The sequence below is a fragment of the Carex rostrata genome, chromosome 1, assembly GCF_964058835.1.
Source record: "Carex rostrata chromosome 1, lpCarRost1.2, whole genome shotgun sequence".
Classification (NCBI taxonomy): domain Eukaryota; kingdom Viridiplantae; phylum Streptophyta; class Magnoliopsida; order Poales; family Cyperaceae; genus Carex; species Carex rostrata.
In genome coordinates this window covers 16,115,445-16,137,258 of record NC_135918.1, presented here as the reverse complement: position 1 = coordinate 16,137,258, position 21,814 = coordinate 16,115,445, and the positions used below count along the sequence as shown (strand labels likewise).

Sequence of the window (21,814 nt, the reverse complement as noted above, 5' to 3'; positions counted from 1 at the left end):
GAATAGGTTAGATTTATTTTGAATAGGTTAGATTTAATTTCTGTTTTAAAATTTCTGTTTTTTAATTTCTGTTTTTTAGGTTTATTTTTGTAAATTTTAGATTTATTTTGAATAGGTTAGATTTATTTTTGTAAATGGTAGATTTATTTTGAATAGGTTAGATTTAATTTCTGATTTTTAATTTCTGATTTTTAATTTCTGTTTTTTAATTTCTGTTTTTAAATTTCTGTTTTTTAATTTCTGTTTTTTAGATTTATTTTTCTAAATGTTAGATTTATTTTGAATAGGTTAGATTTATTTTTGTAAATGTTAGATTTATTTTGAATAGGTTAGATTTAATTTCTGTTTTTTAATTTCTTAGATTTAATTTCTGTTTTTTTGAATAGGTTTAAAATATGACAACTCCTCCTCGCGACGGGATGAAGATTTTGCCTCGAGATTGTCGGCCTCACTTTTTGGCCCCAATATGCCACGATCTCATTATCCACAAAATTATCCGCCTAATTATCTTGATAGTTCTTCCTCCCAAATGCCACCACCTAATTATCCACTAAATTATCCACAAAATTATCCACAAAATTATCAAAGAAGGGACCAAATGCTAGATTTAAATTATCAACAACCCCCACAAATGAGTGCACCGCCACCGTATTATACTTCAAACGATCCAAACGTATTCATTCCACAAGAATAACTTCAACCGACACCATCGTATACATATGGAGGCATGGGCTCTTCTGTAGCATCGAGTCAATTCACTTACACTACCCCTTCGATAGCTGAACCTGAAATTCAAGAAGAAGTAGTCGCTCCTTCGACAAGTAGACCCCCAGAAGCACCAACAGTGAAGAAGACTAAAAGAGAAAGAGCTCCTCCCGATTACAATCAACCGTGGGCGAGATTTTATGACATTACCAAAAATAATAGAGGTATTATGCAATTTCTAGATTGTAAGGTAAAAAATTGCAATAGACATTTTGAGTATAAACTAGGTAGTGGTATGAGCAGCTTTAAAAGACATGCCGAAATGCATGAAAAAAAGCATGAGGAACCAAGTGAAGATGCTGAACCGAAAATAATCCAAACCCTTATTAACGTGGATGGTACCAGAACCAACCCAAAATTCGATGAATAAAAAATGCTTAGTGAATTGGCTCGGTACATTACCCACAAAAAACAACTAATAAGTATGGGTAGTGGCATGAGTTTTTCCCGGTTATGCATTCGGGGGTTAGGCCAACCAATGTACAAGATGATGCATCATAAAAAGATGGTTAGTGAAATAAAAAAACAGTTTCTCTCTAAAAAAGATGACCTTAAAGCTCTATTTGCATACCAAAATAATAAGGTCTCGATTACATCCGATATATGGACTGCCGGTAAACATGGACTTGGGTACTCTTGTGTTACCGGGCATTGGATCGATGATCATTGGTTATTACAAAAAATGATATTAAGTTTTGGAGTGCTAGATTCCCCGCACACTGCAAATGTAATTTTCAAATACATTATTTTCGTTTTAGAAGAATATAACCTTAAGAGGGATATAGCTAACAAGGTTTTTTCTATCTCATTCGATAATGCGAGCAACAACATAGCTTCCATTGAGATTTTTAAACGGTCACTAAACCCGATCATGAATGGTGAAATGTTTCACCAAAAGTGTGCGTGCCACATACTTAATCTCGTCGTGAAGGCGGGTCTTAAAACAGAAGCCGTAAAACTATTGATAATTAAATTTAAAAATGCTCTCAACCACGTTGTTTCAAACCAAGAAAGAAAACAAAAGTTTGGGTCTTTGTGTGTCCAATATGGATTTGACAAGTTGAAAGTACCTTGGGATATAGATACCCGTTGGAACTTTACCTGTAGGTTGTTGAACCGATGCATTCCTTACAAAGCTGTCATAGAGGAGTTTTTGAGAAGCTCCACCCCCGAGGCAATACAATTGGAACTCACCGACAGAGAATGGGAGCAACTACAAAGGCTATGCAATTTCCTTCAAACCTTTTTATTAAACATATATTAATTATTCACATTTTATATCCCTGTGCTTATTTCATTTTATTGCTATTTATTTTCTGTACTCAATAATCCGATTTACCACCGATTAGTGAAATTTAATTCCACCCCACCAAACTTAATTCATGAATTCTAGTTGATTTGATTGAACAAATGTAAATTGATATAAGAACAAACAAAACTGAGCAGATCATATGGAGAGAAAAAAGAAAAAGAAATATCCTTACCTTTGCATGTGCATGCATGTGATATGTTCTGTGCATCACCACAACCGACAAATTGTGCCAAAACTATAAATTATTATTTTTTATAAGGATCAGAAACACAAGTATTTAATACAAAAATGCAGTTTTAGAGGTATCCAAGTGTCAATCATAGACCTATATATAAAGACCAAAGTATAGCTGCCCATACAAAGAAATTGACCTACTAACTTATATGTGAAAAAAATGGTGGGGAAAATGGTTGAGAGAGAAAAATGAAAGCCAAGAGAGATTTTAAAGCCACAATGCATGAAGGAGAAATAAACAAATTCAAGAGGATCATTTTTGCTGCTAATTAAGGCTGATTCTACCACCTCTGCAATTTTTATTTTGGCTTGTATTTTTTGTTCTCCAAATTAATTCTTATTTCATATATAGCTCTATTTTAGTATGATTACACTATCTCTTTCTCTACAATGCTAAAGAAATTAATTAATTTTTGAGGCAATTTTTGGGTCACAATACCTGATATTATGAAAAAAAATCTCTTGCGTAAAACATCATGTAGATATCAAATGGACGAGTCAAAAGTAAGATATTGGAGAAAATTGAATCCAATTTTTCTCAATTTTACATGGATTAAATTTCCTCCAATTCTCAAATTTGAATCCCATAAACACTGATGGCAACACAACTACTTTAAAATTAAGAAGGCTTTTGAATGAGCAAGTGAAGATATTGGAGAAAACCAAACCAGCAGCAACTCAAGAGAAATGTATTGGTTTGATTTTCTGCAATTCTCACATTCAATGTCTCATAAACCCGTAATATAATTTCATATTTCTTTCTTGCAAGATTAAAACTGAATATGAGAAGTTCTAGAAAACTGAACTGATAATTTAATTCACCAATTATTTGAGAGTTAAATCAAAGTTCGGAGGTATCAAAATTGCTTCATGCTGAAACTATAATTGTGGGTTAATTTATAGAAAGCAAAACTGAGAAAGAAAAAAAGGCAAAGGCATGTATGGTGTGATTTCTCTTTTTCTGGTTCCATGTCATGGATAGGGCACGAGGTTTTACCAAGTGAACCAGTGATAATCTTTCTTTTTTCTTTTTTCTTTTCACTATTCAAAGACAACCTGAATTTGCCTTCCTGTTACTTGTGTTGTAACGTCCCTTTTTTATTGCAAAATCACAACAGAATATTGTGTATGTGTGTGTATATGAGAGAGAGAGAGAGAAACTTTGGGAAATTCTTCTATGGTCCTGATCACTAAGTGTGTGTGTTTATTGACGAGTTTGGATCCTCTGAAGTAATACACAATTTGAATTTGGATCCAAATCATCTGAATAATTTTGGCATGAATACTAATAGGGCACCGTAAATTTCAACTTAGACCGAATTGGAACACTGTTACTTACAGGAGATCCACACCCTCTGTTGACATGATAAGAAATAATAACTTGGCACACTGGTAGTTTTAAAAGCTAGCTCATGAGATAATATCTGTGTAAATTGTATATTTTCTCAAAACATATGGAGGAGAAATCCAAGCTTTGGAGTCATAGAATAAGCGTCCAATTAATGAAATCAAGATTAGTGGGGATGGTTTTGTAATAAACTGTAAATGGACTCCTCCATTACAGTCTTTAAATTGACATAATATTATTTAGGAAGATATTTAGGAAGATTATAATCTCAGAGAGATTACCGTTTTATTCTTTCTGTTTTTAACTTTTATCACAGCTCATACATTTCTGTAATCGCCTATATAGGCTGTAATCTTCTCTGTTGGAATTTAATACAAAAACTTAGAGCAAATACCAAAATTATTTCTATTCCATTTATTTTCATGGTATCAGAGCTGTACCACTTAGATTGGTACCATGGCTGACGCCGATAACACACCTCAAACACCTCTAGTAATTTCCCCTATACCAGATCCGATTATTCCTTTAAATTTTCCAATAGCCACGAAATTGACAGAGAGCAATTTTCTCACATGGAAATCGCAAATACAGCCTATAGTTCATGGTTTCAATCTCAACAAATACCTGGAGGAACCTCCACCCGAGAAGAAGATACCAGATGCTAACGGTCAACTTCATGACAACCCTATCTTTTCACACTGGGAACGCCAGGATCAACTCCTCTTGGGTTGGATCCGGTCATCTCTGACAGAGATCATGCAATCTCAAGTTTCTTCCTGTGCCACCTCCTACGACCTCTGGAACAACCTCAAGCAATCATATTCTGCTACTTCTCGTGCACGTATCACCGACCTCCGCCGGCAAATCCAAACCACCACCAAGGGTTCAGCTTCGTGCATAGATTACCTTCGAAGGATGCGACGTGTCGCCGATGAGCTCGCATTCATAGGTTCCCCTGTGACTGACGATGACCTAGTCATGTATGTGCTCAATGGATTGGGACCGGAATTCAACTCTTTTGTTGTCTCCGTCACCACCTCCAGCCGGCATCAACCTTACAAGTATCCTGAACTCCATGCATCTCTAATGAGTTATGAGAATCTCTTACAAGGTCAGAACCTCTCTAATGGTTTGCTTCCTTCTCAAAATAATCCAACAACTTTAATTGCTCAAAACCGACCCGGTCAAAACAAATCCAATTATATTGTTCAAAACAAACCCAATTACAACAATCACAACAGGTCTAACCAAAACCACAACCAAAACCGACCCAATTACAATGCTCAAAACCGACCTAATAACCCACCTAAACTTAAACCCCCATACCCTGGCTTCAACTCCAATTCACGCTATGGACCACCCACTCCCCAATCCAACAGCCCCAAACCACCACCTTCTAACTCAAACAAACCACAGTGCCAAATATGTTCCAAATTTGGTCATGTCGCTAAAGCTTGCTATTGGCGGTATGAGACCGATCCCTCCTACCCGTGTGTCCCCTCCACCTTCCAAGCATATGTTGCAAACCCCTCTAGCTCGACCAATCCACCAACCGAATGGGTATTGGACTCAGGTGCTACCAATCATGTCACCAATGACATAAATAATCTCTCCTCCTTCAATTATGGTGGTCAAGACACCCTCCAAATTGGCAATGGTGCGGGACTACCGATTCTTCATATCGGTTCTTCTAACCTCTTTCTCTCTTCTCATTCAATTTCTCTCAAAAATGTCTTACATGTCCCTAATTTCACCAAAAATCTGCTTAGTGTCTCTCAACTTTTACAAGACAACCCTCATCTAACCCTTGAATTTTCTTCTTTCTCTTGCTCTTTCAAGGACCACCTCACCAAGAATACGATCCTTCAAGTTCCATGCACTAATGGCCTCTTCTTCTTCACTCCACCTTGTCATTCACCACCACTAGCTCTCCTAGGTGTTCGTGCTTCGGCCGACTTGTGGCATGCTCGCCTAGGCCACCCTTCTTCTTCTACCACTTTAAATTTACTAAAAACATCCAATTTACCTTGTAATTCAAATAAATTGAGCACTTGTCATGATTGTTTATTGGCTAAGTCTCACAAGTTACCTTTTCCCCCCTCTCATTCTACTTCTACTTTACCTCTAGAACTTGTGCATTCGAATGTTTGGGGCCCTTGCCCTGTTGCCTCGTTTAATGATTTTTGATTTTATGTTATTTTTGTTGATGATTTTTCACGATTCACTTGGATTTATTTTCTAAAAAATAAAAGTGAAGTGCCTCACATTTTCTCTTGCTTCAAAGCTCAAGCCGAAAACTTACTTTCTCACAACATCAAAACATTACGAACCGATGGAGGCACCGAATATCTTCCCATCACAAAACAATTCCCTCATATCATCCACCAAACCACTTGCCCATATACTCCCGAACAAAATGGTCTTGCCGAGCGAAAACATAGACACATTGTAGAACTAGCCTTAGCCATTATGTCACATGCCTCGCTTCCATCAATTTATTGGGATGAAATCTTTTCAAGTGTTGTCTATCTCATAAATCGTTTACCTTCACCTTCAAATTCGGGAAAAATCCCCTACACCGAACTCTTCCATAAACAACCCGACTACTCGTTACTTCGTGTACTAGGTTGTCAATGCTTCCCATATACCCGCCCATATAACTCAAATAAACTTGAAAACCATGCCTTACCTTGCCTTTTTCTCGGTTATTCTACAACACAAAAAGGATACCGTTGCCTTTATTTACCAACCAACAAAATATACATCTCCAGACACGTGCAATTTGATGAACATTTTTTCCCTTTTAAAAACACTACTACCTCTGTCGAACCTGATGCCTCTCAGCCGAATCCCCATTTATTCCAAAATACAAATCAGCTTCTACCTAACCAACATACTATTTCAGCCCAGCTATCTCCTAGCCCACATTTAAATCAAATAACACAAAATACAAATCAGCTATCTCCTAGCCCAAATTTAAATCAAATAACACAAAATACAAATCACCTATCTCTCGGCCCAAGTAATCTCACCTTATCAAGTCCAAATTTAAATACCATACAACCTCTCTCTTCAAATTTCTCCCAACCCGTGGCACCCCTATTTTTACCTACACGGCCTACTACACAACCTTCTACTTCCCAGCCTACTACCCTCCCACCCGTTACCACCTCCTCTCCCCCATCCGATCCAATACCATCTATTCCAACAGATCAAACCGAACAGCACCCTCCTCCTACAGCGCCATCCCCCCTTCCGCCTGCCACTCTATCCACTCACTCAATGGTTACTCGAACTCGTGATCACACTCGTCGGGTTCGTACCTTTCCCGATCATGTTGCATTCACCGCCACCATTGAAACTGAACCTACATCTTTTCTTCAAGCAAATTCTAAACCTGAATGGCGATATGCTATGGCCAGTGAGATGAATGCTCTTGCCCAAAATAATACATGGACATTGGTGCCTCCTCAACCGAATCAACAAATTATCGGCTGCAAATGGGTCTATAAAATCAAGCGACGAGCTGATGGTACAATTGATCGTTACAAGGCACGCTTAGTAGCCAAAGGATTCAATCAAATTGAAGGTATTGACTATTTTGATACCTTTAGTCCTGTTGTTAGGCCTACAACTATCCGACTTGTTCTCTCAATTGCGGTTTCTTCCAATTGGCCAATTCGACAATTGGATGTTCATAATGCATTCCTTAATGGTGACCTCACCGAACACGTACTTATGTCCCAACCACCCGGTTTCATTGATCCCGACCATCCTAACCATGTATGCCTTCTTTCTAAGGCTCTTTATAGACTTAAACAATCTTCACGGGCTTGGTTCAACAAACTTAGCTCGGTTCTACTTGCACATGGTTTTAATGCTTCTTGCTATGACCCTTCACTGTTCATTTCACACTCACATGATCACACCACCATGCTCTTGGTTTATGTCGATGACATTTTGATCACCGGCAGCAACACCAATCATATCAATCAATGCATATCTCACCTACAACAAGCCTTCTCTCTCAAAGACCTTGGCCCCCTTAGCTATTTTTTGGGTATTGAAGTACATTCATCGCCTATTGGATTACTTCTTTCCCAAACAAAATACCTCACTGAGATTCTCAACCGAACCCACATGCAAGATGCTAAACCGAGCCCCACCCCTATGGCATCTGATTCCACCCTTTTTAACAAGGATAGTGCTCCTTTTGAAGATCCACATCTCTACCGAAGCATTGTTGGCGCTCTCCAATACGCCACTATCACTCGACCGGATCTTTCCTTCGCTGTCAATAAGGTCTCACAATTCATGCAAGCTCCTACTATCAACCATTGGAGTGCCGTCAAGCGCATTTTGCGTTACATTCGCGGTTCACTTACTCATGGAATCACCATCTACAAGGATTCAACCAAATCAATTCATGCCTATAGTGATGCCGATTGGGCCGGCTCTATTGATGATCGTCGCTCGACTTCTGGTTTTTGCATCTTCTTAGGCCGCAATCTCATTTCATGGAGTGCCAAAAAGCAACCCACTGTATCCCGCTCTAGCACCGAAGCCGAATACCGTAGCCTTGCCATAACTTGTGCCGAAATCCTATGGCTCCAATACCTTCTTCAAGAACTTCATATTCGACTTGATTCGCCACCAACCCTTTGGTGTGATAATCTTGGTGCTACCTTCCTTGCTGCCAATCCAATGTTTCATGCTCGTACAAAGCATGTTGAAATCGACTACCACTTTGTCCGTGAGCGTGTTGTATCCAAAGACCTTTTTGTGCGTTTTTTGTGTTCTAAAGATCAATTGGCAGATGTCCTGACAAAACCACTCCCTACTTCAAGATTTCAATTTCTTCGGTCCAAGCTAGCCGTGACAGACGTCACTTCTGCTTGAGAGGGGCATAATAAACTGTAAATGGACTCCTCCATTACAGTCTTTAAATTGACATAATATTATTTAGGAAGATATTTAGGAAGATTATAATCTCAGAGAGATTACCGTTTTATTCTTTCTGTTTTTAACTTTTATCACAGCTCATACATTTCTGTAATCGCCTATATAGGCTGTAATCTTCTCTGTTGGAATTTAATACAAAAACTTAGAGCAAATACCAAAATTATTTCTATTCCATTTATTTTCATTTTGGATATCTCTATCAAAACCATAACCCATGCATCATGAAAGTAGCTAGATATTGATCGATCCCAGAGAAATTTCCTAAAAAAAAAAAATTAAATATCGGTCGGCACAAGATTTTTCCATTGTCTAACTAAATTAAAGATCTCCGGAAGTAATTTATTTTTAGAAAGAAAAAGAGTAAGAATATTATTCATCAGACACACTTTTGTGCCAACAAGATAAATTAATGGTATATAATAAACCATTAATTTTATACTTACACAAATATAGACATTATATGTCTTTAACAATCACATAATATTAATATTAATACTGAAGATGAATTCCATAGCTCATGAACTTCAATTTGTTTCTTTTAATCTTTCTCATCTCAGCAGCTTCACTCGAGCCCTATTCAACTCCTTGACAACTTCTTCGATCCTAATGCGCTCCTTTGGAGACAACTTGGAGCACAAGAGGCCACATCGAATCACTGTAACCAAGCAATCATGAACATCCTCTGTTACATTTGCATTGTCTCCTCCGACATTGACTAAGAACAGTTTATGGTCGATAATCTCAGCAACACGATCGGAAAAAGCCATCTCAACATACATGTGGAGGTTCAACCCGTCTCTGAATCTTTCGTCAGTGGGGCTTACACCAGTAAACATCTCAAGCACTAGAATGCCATAGCTGTATGCATCTCCTTCAACTGATGCTTGACCTCCCATGCCATATTCTAAAACAAATTAGAAATTACATTCATATCCTTCTACAAATTATTCACCAAGATCAGTAACATAGTGTTGTTTTTTCTTCTCAATTCAAACATACGAGCCCTTTTTTCATTATGTATGTTGCCAATGTTAATTAGATGCACTGATTTTAATTTGGCCTTCTGAAAGCTTGTGCTAATATATTCACATACAAATTTGACAGCTATGAGCTAACTAGGTTGGTACCATCTATTAAGATAATTAAAAGAACATATGAGACAATACAGATTATGTGAAAGCTATTATTTTTGTACTGTGATAGGGTAAAACAAAGCTAAAATAAATAGTAAACACACCCACTATAATATAAGCTGGTCCGTAATTGCCTATGCCTATATAAATAATAAAACTCAAAATTAATTTCTCATAAGAATAAGCTTGTACCTGGGGGAATATAACCGATGGAACCTCTAAGTCCAGCCGTACTTCCTGACAATAGAGAAGACATAGAATCAGGTTGAACTAGAAATCTGGCAAGCCCGAAATCACCCACATGTGCAGTCATGTCTTCATCCAAAAGCACATTACTAGGTTTAAGATCACAATGTACGATTGGAGCGGGGCCATGGTTATGAAGATAGTCCAATGCTGTTGCAACATCGATTGTGATATTCAGCCTCTGGATGAGGCTGAGACTCCTAAATGGCCTATTTGTACAAGCACTGGGATGCAACCATGTTTCTAAGCTGCCATTTGGCATGAACTCAAAAATCAAAGCTTTAAAATCATTACCATGGTGGTCAATGCTAGAGCACGAACTTAAAACTTTGATAAGGTTTCTGTGTCGAACTTTTCTTAATACCTCACATTCAGAGAAGAAACTTTTAGAAGCACCACGTTGATTCAGATTCAGTACCTTCACAGCAACAGTTGTCACGTTCTCAATATTCATCGGAGCTTTGTAAACAGCCCCAAAGGTACCTTTTCCAATTAGATTCTCCGATGAAAAATGATCTGTAGCCCTGAGAATGTCATTGTATGACACTTTTTGATACTCTGAATTTTTAGCCACAAATGGTAGGGAATAATTCTGAGATCCCTTTTTCCAACAAAAACGGGCTATCAAAAACATGGTTATACAGAAGCATATAATACCGCCTATGCAACAAATAATTACAATGATAATTCGGGAAAAGTGCTTCTTCTTTTGATTATCTAAAACACATTTGGGTAGATGCATTTCAGGTACTCCGCCACAAAGTTTTGAATTTCCTCTTATGTCTACTGCACTAGAATTCCTGAAAACCCCATATTTCGGCAATTCCCCATCAAAATTGTTGAAAGAAATATTCAAATGCTTAAGTTTCATCTGACCAACAAATTTAGGTACTGGACCAGATAAATCATTGTTGGAGATATCAAACACTAGCAACCCTATCATGTTGCTCAAGGAGAAGGGAATAGACCCATTCAACTGGTTTCCATCAAGATAAAATACTTGAAGTAGTTGGCACCCATCGATTGTGCTAGGAATTGGACCAGATAATTTGTTATTTGATAGGTAAACTTCTACTACATTTTTTAATTGACCAATTTCTGGGGGCAATGATCCATTCAAATAGTTATTTGACAAGTTGAGGATAACAGAAAGTGAATTAAGACTGAAGAGTTCCTTTGGGATTGAGCCAATAAATTTATTATTTGAAAGATATAAGGTATTTAGCAATTGCATATTGCTTAATTCATGTGGGATACTCCCAGTGAATGCATTGTTCTCGAGATGTAGTGCATTCATCTTGGTGAGATTGCCAAAAGTTGATGGGATTTCACCTGATAACATGTTTCCGTTTAGGTATAACCCTCCCAAATTCTCAAGATTTCCGATTTCTTTTGGGATAGTGCCTTCAATAAATGTTTGACTTAGTCCTAAGGTAGTAAGGCCAGTTAGTTTTCCTACCTCGGTAGGAATCTTTCCTGAAATTGGATTCTTGCTAAGTCCAAAATAATAAAGATTAGTTGAGAGATTTGCTATAGAACGAGGTAGGATGCCTTGGAGTAGGTTGTATTCAATACTCAATACTTCTAGAAATGTGCAGTTGATTAAAGAATCAAAGAATCTCCAATCGTCACTGGTGGCCTTAATTTGGTTGTTAGATAGAATAAAAAAAGAAAGGTATTGTAAGGTTCCTATACTATTTGGTATTGTGCCTATGAAATTGTTTGAGCTTATATCAAACCTCCTCATGGCTGTACAATTGGATATGGATATTGGAATCTGCCCATTAAGTTGATTTTCATACAAAATTAGATACTGTAGGTTTTGAAATATATCACAAAAGTTTGAAGGAAGATTTCCATCAAGCTGATTTCGACATAAAGTCAAGTCAATCATTGCTGAGAGGTTGTAAATGGAATGTGGTATCTTGCCTGACAAATAGTTTTGACGGAGGGAAAGGTACTTGAGAGCCTTTAATTGGCCGAGTGAAGGAGGGATGGAACCAACTAAATTATTTTCAAAAACATAAAGAACTGATAGATGCGTAAGGTTACCTAAGGTGCTTGGGATAGATTCTGTAAGATTATTACTACCTAGGTGCAATATTTCCAGTTGTTCTAAGAAACCAAATTGTGGAGGTATACCTCCAACGAGAAAGTTACTTCTCAAATAGATGGTTCTCAAGTTTTTACATTGCATTAGATTGGAAGGGATGGTCCCTTGGAGATTATTGTGCGCCAGAAAAAGAAATTTTAAATTGGAACAATTACCAAGAGTTGATGGAATATTTCCATCAAGGTTATTCACACTCAAACTGAGAATTTGCAATCTACTCAAATGACCAAGCTCTGCTGGAATGTTTCCCTCAAGGTGATTCACACTCAAATTGAGACTTTGCAATCTACTCAAATGACCAAGCTCTGCTGGGATGTTACCAGTAAGCTGGTTATCTGAAAGATTCAATCTTTTGAGAAATGTGAGATTTGCCAAAGAGGGGGGTATATGGCCTGACAAACTTAATGAACCCAGAGAGAGATCAGTTACTCTGTCAGGATGGCGGTTTCCGCACCTTACGCCTTGCCATAGACAATAGTGGAGTGAATCATTCCATGATGATAATGCCTCGAACGAGTCATTAGACATGAGAGACTTGAAGGAGAGAAGTGCAAACTTGTCAGATTCATTTGTGGCAAAGTTGTTTGATGGAAGATGAAAGGAGAATAAGCATATCAGAAGTAAGAGGTGTAAATCTCGCATTTTTTTTTTGGGTTGTCAAGTGTTCTAAGAGGATATCTCTAATTAATGGCTATCTTCTATGAACCTATTTATTATTAAAAAAAGTTGGTGGAAGAAGACTACCAGAGTTGACCACAGTTGGCATTTCCTATTGCGAGTCCTTGTCTTGTTACATAGACAAAAATATATATTCTGAGTATATACATTTCCATGATGATCCATATCTACTGTTGTTCATGTATGAGTTAAAGCGGAAAATTACGGGTATGGATATTTTTCAATATGCAATTCTCAAATTAAAACTGGAAACGAGACTTGAGAAAATCCATTGGCATGGTGTCGCCTTGTTTTTTATGAGCTAGAGGGTGCCATCACCAGAGAAATAAATATTTTACATAACTAAAATGTAATAATGTGTATTTCGTATAGGCAATTAGTATGTATACTGTTGTAACAAGTTAATGCATAGTTAACGCATCATTACCAGTTAATGATATAATTGACCTTTAAAGTTATCCACCTACCAATGGTGACGTGATCCCTATTTTTCTTCAAAATAAAAAAAAAAAGTTATCCACCTACCTTAATTAAAGGTTGTCCACCTGCCTTTCTTTATTAAAAGAGTCAATTAAAGGTTGTCCATTAGTTTATCTTTATTAAAGGTTGTCCAGACCTACATATATAACATTTATGTTCCCGTGCATTGAATTATCGAACAAGAAAATACATTGAAGGAAAGAGCCTTGCTCATGAAATTAAGGGTATGGATTTCATCAATGATTTATCTCCTCTCACATTGTATGAATTTCATTGAAATGTTCTTGCAAAATATGAGCTATTTATTTTAGATGGAAAGATAAGACTGGGATGAATTTGTCGTGTACCGAATGACAGAGGAATTTGATGTATGTTTATTTATATGGATCACCTACCTTATCTCTAATTAAGAATTCAAATATTTTTATAATTAAGGTCAATTGTTTCTTTGTTCAAATTGTTGGCTGCCTGCGAGATTGGGAAGACGAATCAGCCCCACAACAAGTATCCGCATTTCTTAGGATCGGTTGAGCATAGGCACATCACATGGAAACTAGCAAGATAGAAGCTCTCAAACAAGACCAATGAATGCTTTTATCCCGAGACATACGTACCGGTCATCAACAAAATTGTGAGGATTTAGATTTTCATTCATTGAAATTAAACTTTAATTTATTATGTTATAACATGTTGTCATTTCAGGAAGAACAAGAAGTGGCTTTGAAACAGGGCTTGTTGGCCGTTGAACGATACAACGATGTTATGAGAAAATCTCTGCCAAATTCGGAACATCCTGGGAGGGTGAGAGGAGTGGGAGGTCTAATTCCAATCAAAAAAATATACGGGAAGAGCTCAATAAAGAAGAGACACTTTCTCGAGGTCCGAAGCAGAATTTGAAGCGAGAGTGGATAGAAAAGTGGAGGAGAAAGTAAAAGGAATAGAGGAGACATTACAGAGAGAAATGGAGGACAAATTTGCAATGTTGCTTCAGCAGATAATGGGCCAACAAGAAAGGACGTATAGCCCAATAGTCATTCAGAGCAGCTGCCAGTCAGTCAAACTATATGCAAATCTTTCCGATTTTATTGAGGTAATGCAAAACTAAGATGCAAACTCCAGATTTTAATTTATTCGAGTAAATACATATATTTGTACAGGAGGCAGAACTAAGATGCAAACTCCAGATGGTTCTCAATGGGAAAACTGTTGTAGTGGCCTTTGTGACAATTCATGTTCCAGTTGTACAAGGTGGAACAATTCACACTAGGCATATGCCGCCCGACCATGCAAGAGTAATGGTGGATGGCATTTGCGATGTGGACTATCTAGACACCCCATTACCTGTACCAATTGGCGAGCTGAAAACCCTAAAGGATGTCCTCTGCAGTTTCACTGCATGGCTGATGTCTATGATATTGATAGGTTCAGATGAGGTATATTATTATTAAGTTCTTATCCTTCTTAATTTGTATCTATATGATAGAGTTATAGTTGATTTTGGATTTTATTTCAATTTATTATGAAATTTTGCAGGAACCAGGCAAAGAGTTACAAGTTCCTAGTGGTGGGAACGCAACGAGTCACTCCAAGGTGTTTGATGGTATCAATTTTGACAAGCTGGGACGAACATTCAAGCAGCTGCGTGATTGGTTTTCGAAGCTAGATGGCAGTGCATTCAAAATCGATCTGCCACTTGATATTTTATGTTCAACGGACTCCATATACATTTATGCAGATAATTATGCGGCCTTGCTTATACCACGGAAGTAGCTCACTATACCAGTTATTCAGATCTGGATGTTGTGACTTAATATTCGTAATAATTGCAGAATTTAGTACTTTTAATTCAAATTTCACAAAATTGAGATCACCTGTATGCCTTTTTTTGCAAGTATTGGCACAAATTCATCAAGGAGGAATTTCCCGATGAGCAAGTTGGTTTCATGGACCCCATCGAACGAATGCCACCCTGTCGAATGATGAACGAGGTGCTACACTTCAATACATAGGGAAAGCACTCAAAGAAAATCGGGACAAGAGATTGATATTCATACCTTACCATCAGATGTTAGTGTTATATATATATATTCTAATTTTTTTATATTTCTTTCAATTCATATAAATTATAGAATATGACATGCTAGAAACCTAACATGCAGAAATCATTGGATATTGGCCTTGCTTATGCCAAGAGAAAGCGCATTGTACGTGTATGATTCTGATAAGAAGAGTAAAAAAAATGCTAATGATCACTGTTTCGGTTGAGGAGTAAGTGTCTTCCTAAATTTTATGTTTGTTTAGAATGCTAATGATTTTTTTTATTGTTTTATCATTTTAAATATCTCTCGTAAGTACTGATTGTTCAATGCGTTCATATTTCAACAGTGTCATCATGAGGGAAATAGGTACTTCTTTAATGGTTCATAACGATTGCAAGGTAATACTTTATATTAAGATATGATTATAGGGACCTAGATGCAAAAATTTGTGAATATGTAGACATATAAGCCATTTGTATGCTCATTAACATACATTTCAATATTTTCAAACTTGTTATATAGTGCCCACAACAACCAGCTGGCTGGCAATGTTCATATTATGTCATGTTGCTCATGCAAGACATAATAAAGGAATTCCTCGAGGATTTTATGAAGTTAAAGGTATATATGCATTTATATATTTTCCAAAAGTAAGTATTATTGCCTCAAATATAATAAAATACACAATTAATTGTGCATGCTCTTCTATCTTTTAAAAAATACAGGATATTCCTGCTAAACATACTGTACAACGCTTGGGCGACCTTCGCCTAATGTGGGTTCAAATTTTACTAAATGAGATAAAGCTGAAAAGAAGTATAACAATTTAGGATGTGTAAACTTAATTTGCATGAATATGAATTTTTTGTAATAATTTAGGATTTGTGTATGATATTTAATTTAGGATGTGTTTGATATTTAATTACTGCTTCTTACTGTCCAAAATATATACTAACCAGCAAAATATAAATGGGAAACTGGCCAAATAAATGAAAATATTTTTTTAGATTCAATAAAAAACCAGGATCGGTTATTTGTAAAAACCGATCTAGATACACATAGATAGGATCGGTTTATGGTTTAATCAATTAACCGATCCAGATTCTGATTTTTATAAAAAAAAATGTTCAAATAACCATTAGGATCGGTTGTTTAAAAAAAACCGATCCTAGTAAGTATTCATCTGGATCAGTTATTTAAACAACTGATCCTAATGGATATATAAAAAAAATGAAAAATAACTATTTGGATCGGTTCGTCTAAACAACCGATCCTAATAGTGGTTGATCTGAATCGGTTGTATAAAAGAACCGATCCAAATAGTTTTCTTTAGGATCGGTTCTTTTATACAACCAATCCAAATAAACTCATATTAGGATCGGTTTTTTAAAAGAACCGATCCTAATAGTTCTAATCTGGATCGGTTGTAGAGAAGAACCAATCCTAATGCAAACTATTTGGATCGGTTATTTAATCGATCCAAATTATTGTAGTATCAGTATCGTCTTGATCAGGATCGGTTTTATTCCGATACTAATATGCGTATATAACCGATTCTGATTCCATATTTTCCACTAGTGTATAATCTTCCAAATAAAAAAAAAACAGCAGGTTAACACGGTACTAATTATAGACAACTAAATCAATATTATTTTTTGTTTGAAAATGTATTGCCTCCCTCTGCACCACAAACTGAACACTCATGTGATTCTCTCTCAAACCTCTGGTCAAGCAGTTAAACTCCCTCGATCCAAAGAAGATAAACAGGCCACCGATGACTGAGACACGCTACTACATTAGGCTTCAGATGAAAAGAGATGGGCAGGACGAACACCTTTGATATAATATTAATTATAAAGTTAGGAGCGGGAACATTTTAATAATTGAATGATTTTAAATGGATTGAGAATTCAATTAAAATGACTGGTGTTCTCAATAGAAAAAAGATAGATAATTTATGTTATGATGTTTTGATTTTTTTTTAATTGAAAAATAATATATAGTTTATGCCATGCTGGTTACCTTATTTTGAATAAAAAAATGTAGATAGTTTATGATATTATTAGAGATTTTTTAAATAGCAAGTTCGACTTTGTACGGGTTCAATATGAATATTTTAATTTCTTAATAAATTTTGTGTTACTTATTGCTCTATGAGATTTTAGATAATGTTAATTGTTAGTAGAAATATAAAATATAATTTTTTAAACAAAAAATGCTATGTAGGATAGCTTTCGTTTATAGCTACGCTATTCGTGGAATCGTGGTAGCTTTTTTTTTAGCCTTTCCGTGATGACGCGATAATCGCTATCTAGAACCTTGAAAATGACTAATTAATATGTATTAAATTTGTTATAAAAAGCATTGATAAATCATTTGTTTGCATAATCACTAATGATTTTTTCGGAAATTGTTCTAATAATTATTATTCAATTATTAGATAATATCTGAGTTATAACAGTTAAATTTGATAATGTTGAAACTTTCATGAAAAATGATAGTTTTCGATTTATGATACTCATAATGCTCACAAAGATCTACTATCATACGTATATATTAATTGGGAAAATATACATGCGACATGATGTTCCACCTTATGTCTCAGGGTGTTACACATGGTCAAATTGTTTGAATTTTATTATTATACTCTCTATATATCCAATAACACACTTAGAAATTTGTCTTTTATTTTTAATTTTATTTGAATTAACTTGATAAAATATATTCCATGTAATCATTGTTCAGTAATCCAATCATTTTTTTTAAATGTGAGAATATCATTTTTAATACAAAATTAATCAATCTAAAATTTGATCCAATCACTACTACAAATTGGGCTCTACTAACGGACAAAAAAGACTTCTAATAACGGTTTTCTCACTGTTAGTGGTCAACACGATAGAATTTGGGGGGGTGGGGGGTGTGGGGAGGGGGGGCGGGGTACTAAAACCGCTAGAAAAGAGTAGTTTTTCTACCACTTGAAACTAATAGAATGGTTGCTCTATGCATAAAAAAAGAGTAGTTTTTCTAGCGGTTTTAGTTAAAACCGCTAGAAAAGAGTAGTTTTTGTACGGGTTATGTACTTGAAATCGATAGAAGGGTTGCTCTTTGCATTAAAGAAATCCCTTCAGAAAGAGGGTAATAGCTTTGACCAAAAGTTGATCGGTTCTCGTAGGAAACTCCGTTTTCAGCGTTCGACTACTTTTCAGAAAGCTCGTGATGATGAGATATTGATTTTGATGTAATTAATGATTTACATTCAAGGGATGGTCGGCGCAGTTGGAATTGTAGAAAAAAATGTTTAGAGCCTCAAAACTGCAATTGAAATTATTGATTGATAACAGTAAGTAATAAAACTGATTTCAAATGCAAAAAGTACCTTCATTATGCCAACGAGCAACAATGCCACACTATTTCAAAAGACAAAGGTGATGAGACAGATAATCCTTGTACGTTATAAAATCAGCACTCAAATCGGCCAACAAATTATAGAACATATATAGAATTACCTTCATTATTCTAACGAGCAACAATCCCCCACTTTTCAAAAGAACAAACTAATTAGACAAATAATCCTTCTATGTTATGAACCCACCGCTCAAATCAACCTACTTTTACCAAGCGGCTAGGGTTTGAGAGAATCAGATATGGGAGAAGAGAGGATCCGAGATAGGGTTGGACATTGAGATGGAGAAGAGAGGATGTGAGAAATGGAAGAAGAGACGACCCAGACGATGAAGAAGGAGAGTGTTTGTGAGGAGCGGGAACTTAGTAAAAATGGTAGAAATTTCAGTTTTAAGTTAGAATTCAAGATGGTCTTCTTCTATCAATTCCATGTGTAGAACTAATAATAGAAGTTGACAAAAAATATTCTACCGGTTTTACAGTAAAAAAAGATAGAAAAAAAGATATTTTTCTTTCGGTTCAAGTGTAGAACCGATAGAAGAAATGTGATACTTATTATATTGGTTCTACAGTAATAAACCAATAGAATAAGGTAATCTTCTTCTATCGGTTCTAAGTCTAGGACTAATAGAATTAATGTGACACTTCTTCCATCGGTTCTAAAGAACAAACTGATAGAAATAGTTTAACTTCTAACGGTTCACTGTTTCTAAAGAACAAACCGATATTTTCTATCGGGTTTTATTGTAAAACAGATAAAAAAAAAAAGATTGAATTAATTTCCAAACTTACCACAATACCTATGTACTTTCGGTTTTGACCGAAAATGCTTCGAACCATTAGAAATCAGGCATGAGAATCCCATTTTTGTAGTAGTAGAGAATCCTATTATTCATTATTGCCCATATATGTTCCATTATGTCAATCTCATATTACAACTGTAAACAAGACTTGAGAAAATCCATTGACATGCTGTCGCCTTGTTTTATTATATGAGCTAGAGGGTGTATGTCTTTACCAGAAATAAACAATATTCATTTACCTGCTTGACAGCCTAGAATGATTGCATTTTTGATACTCTTTCTGAATTTATTTTCAAGCCTAATATCTGTTCAGAACCTGCTAAAGCTCATAGTTAGCTAGAATCAGCATAGTATCGATCATCTGCATAGTTAAGTTTCATTGGAATAATAGATGCAAGAAATTAAATTTTCCTAGGTAGGCCTTGCTAAATTTAATTGGAATTTGCGTGGAAATTTGATAACAGCTATATCGGATGATATATAGGAACAGAAGTACGTAGGATCTGAATTTCGTGGAAAAATTATTGCGGGCCCCACAGGTAGAAAATTGGGGTATGACTTGAAAATTGTTACATAGTTTGATCCTGTGGACGTTTGATGGAATGGCTATCATCTAGTCTCCAACTTTTGGTAACCTCTTATTGAAAAGGCCGGAAGGTGTCAAAACTGACTAGATTATCAATACGTGACGACAAGCCAACTAACTTTCAAAAAAGAAAAAATAATAAAAGAACGTATGGCAGGTTAACACGGTACTAATAGACCACTGAATCAATATTCTTTCTTTGTTTGGCAATGACCACTGCATTCCTCTGTATCCAAGGGTGGATTTAGAATTTCAGTCAGGGGTAGACACAAAATGCACACACTTTTTGAAATTTGTACATGAAAAAAAATAGTACTATACGAAACTTGCATAGAAAAATTACCCGTAATCATTTCTATTTAGGTTCAAAAACATGAGTAGAACTAGGGTGTTCTTAAGCTCACCAAAGTGTTTGGTGAGCTTAACTCCAAAACCCATCAAATCGGTTTCAAATAACGAATTTGAACCGTTGAAATCCGCCTACCTTACGAGTGATGTGTCTACATATGAAAATTTTAAACATTCGAATTAATTTAGTATAAAGTCAAGCAGTCAAAAAACGTTCAAAAAATGAATGCACTAAAATTAATTTATTAACCTTCTAATTTTGACCGATTGACTTTATACTAAATTAATTCAAATATTTAAAATTTTCACATGTAGACGCATCACTCGTAAGGTAAGCGGGTTCCAACGGTTCGGATTCGTCATTTGAAACCGATTTGATGGGTTTTGAAGTTAAGCTTACCAAACACTTTGGTGAGCTTAAGAACACCCTAGTTCTACTCCAAAAACATAACCTAGTATGATTGTTTATGCTGAAATTTTATTTGTAAAATCTAGAGTTCAATTTTATATTTTTTTTTTCTTTTAACACACTAGATATTATACAGACTTTGTATATTAAACAATGAAAATAATCTAACAGAAATTATTTGGAACCTCTGCTTTCATTTAATTTGATTAGGATACAAATTTGAGATAAAACTTTCATTTAATTTTAGGAATTATGAAGTTATTTTTAAAGTTTTTTAAAATCATCAACTAATCTGGTGTCAATAGATCTTCATCCTTTAGTAGAATATATATTGAAATAACTCACAAATTAAAATTGGTGAATTCTCGAGACAAAAATAGGTTAAAGTTGTTTAAGAAATAATTGCCAAGTTGTTTTTATAGAAGTAGAGAGTATGTTTTGAAATTGTGTAAGAGTACGTTTGAATTCCAAATTGATATAGTAAATGTAAACAATGTTTCATTCAAAAAAATATAAAGTTAATTTATAAAATATATTTCAATTATAAGGATGTAAAATCGAAAAAAATATAAATAGAAAATATTGCTATTTATATTGAATATCAGTATTGAAATTAATTATATGATAGTTTTTAAAATTATTAATGTGCGAACAAATCATTTTCTACAACTATAATTAATTGTCAAAATAAAAAAGTTACTAAAGATGAGCTACAAATTAAACCTATATATAGCACCCTAAATATATGATCCAGACCATTCACAAATTTTGTTCGTAAATCATAGATGAAGAGCAGAAGCTCGGAAACTCTCCAGTCCCTTGCGCATTTAATCATCTTATAATTCAAATTCTTTGTATTTTGTTTCTCTGACAGTTTCGTACAGCGAGTCATTATAGTAATTCCAAATATAGTACATAAAATCACTATAGGCTTCACCCCCCATAATCCACCC

At 35.4% G+C, this 21,814-nt stretch overlaps 1 protein-coding gene across 4 annotated transcripts in view; it reads right to left on the bottom strand.

Annotated features, from left to right (window-relative positions):
- LOC144560924 (uncharacterized) overlaps positions 1 to 21,814 on the bottom strand; it is a 46,888-nt gene that overhangs the window by 9,863 nt on the left and 15,211 nt on the right. Inside the window, exons 1-2 of one of the 4 annotated variants that reach the window (XM_078310156.1) lie at positions 9,947 to 12,842; positions 9,511 to 9,525 (exon numbers count right to left, since the gene is read on the bottom strand). In XM_078310156.1, the coding sequence (XP_078166282.1) occupies positions 9,511 to 9,525; positions 9,947 to 12,755 (2,824 nt within the window). In that variant the 5' untranslated portion in view covers positions 12,756 to 12,842. Of the gene's footprint in view, positions 1 to 9,063; positions 9,526 to 9,946; positions 12,846 to 21,814 lie in introns of those variants that run through there. The other 3 variants (XM_078310148.1, XM_078310143.1, XM_078310164.1) reach the window with 3 other exon arrangements.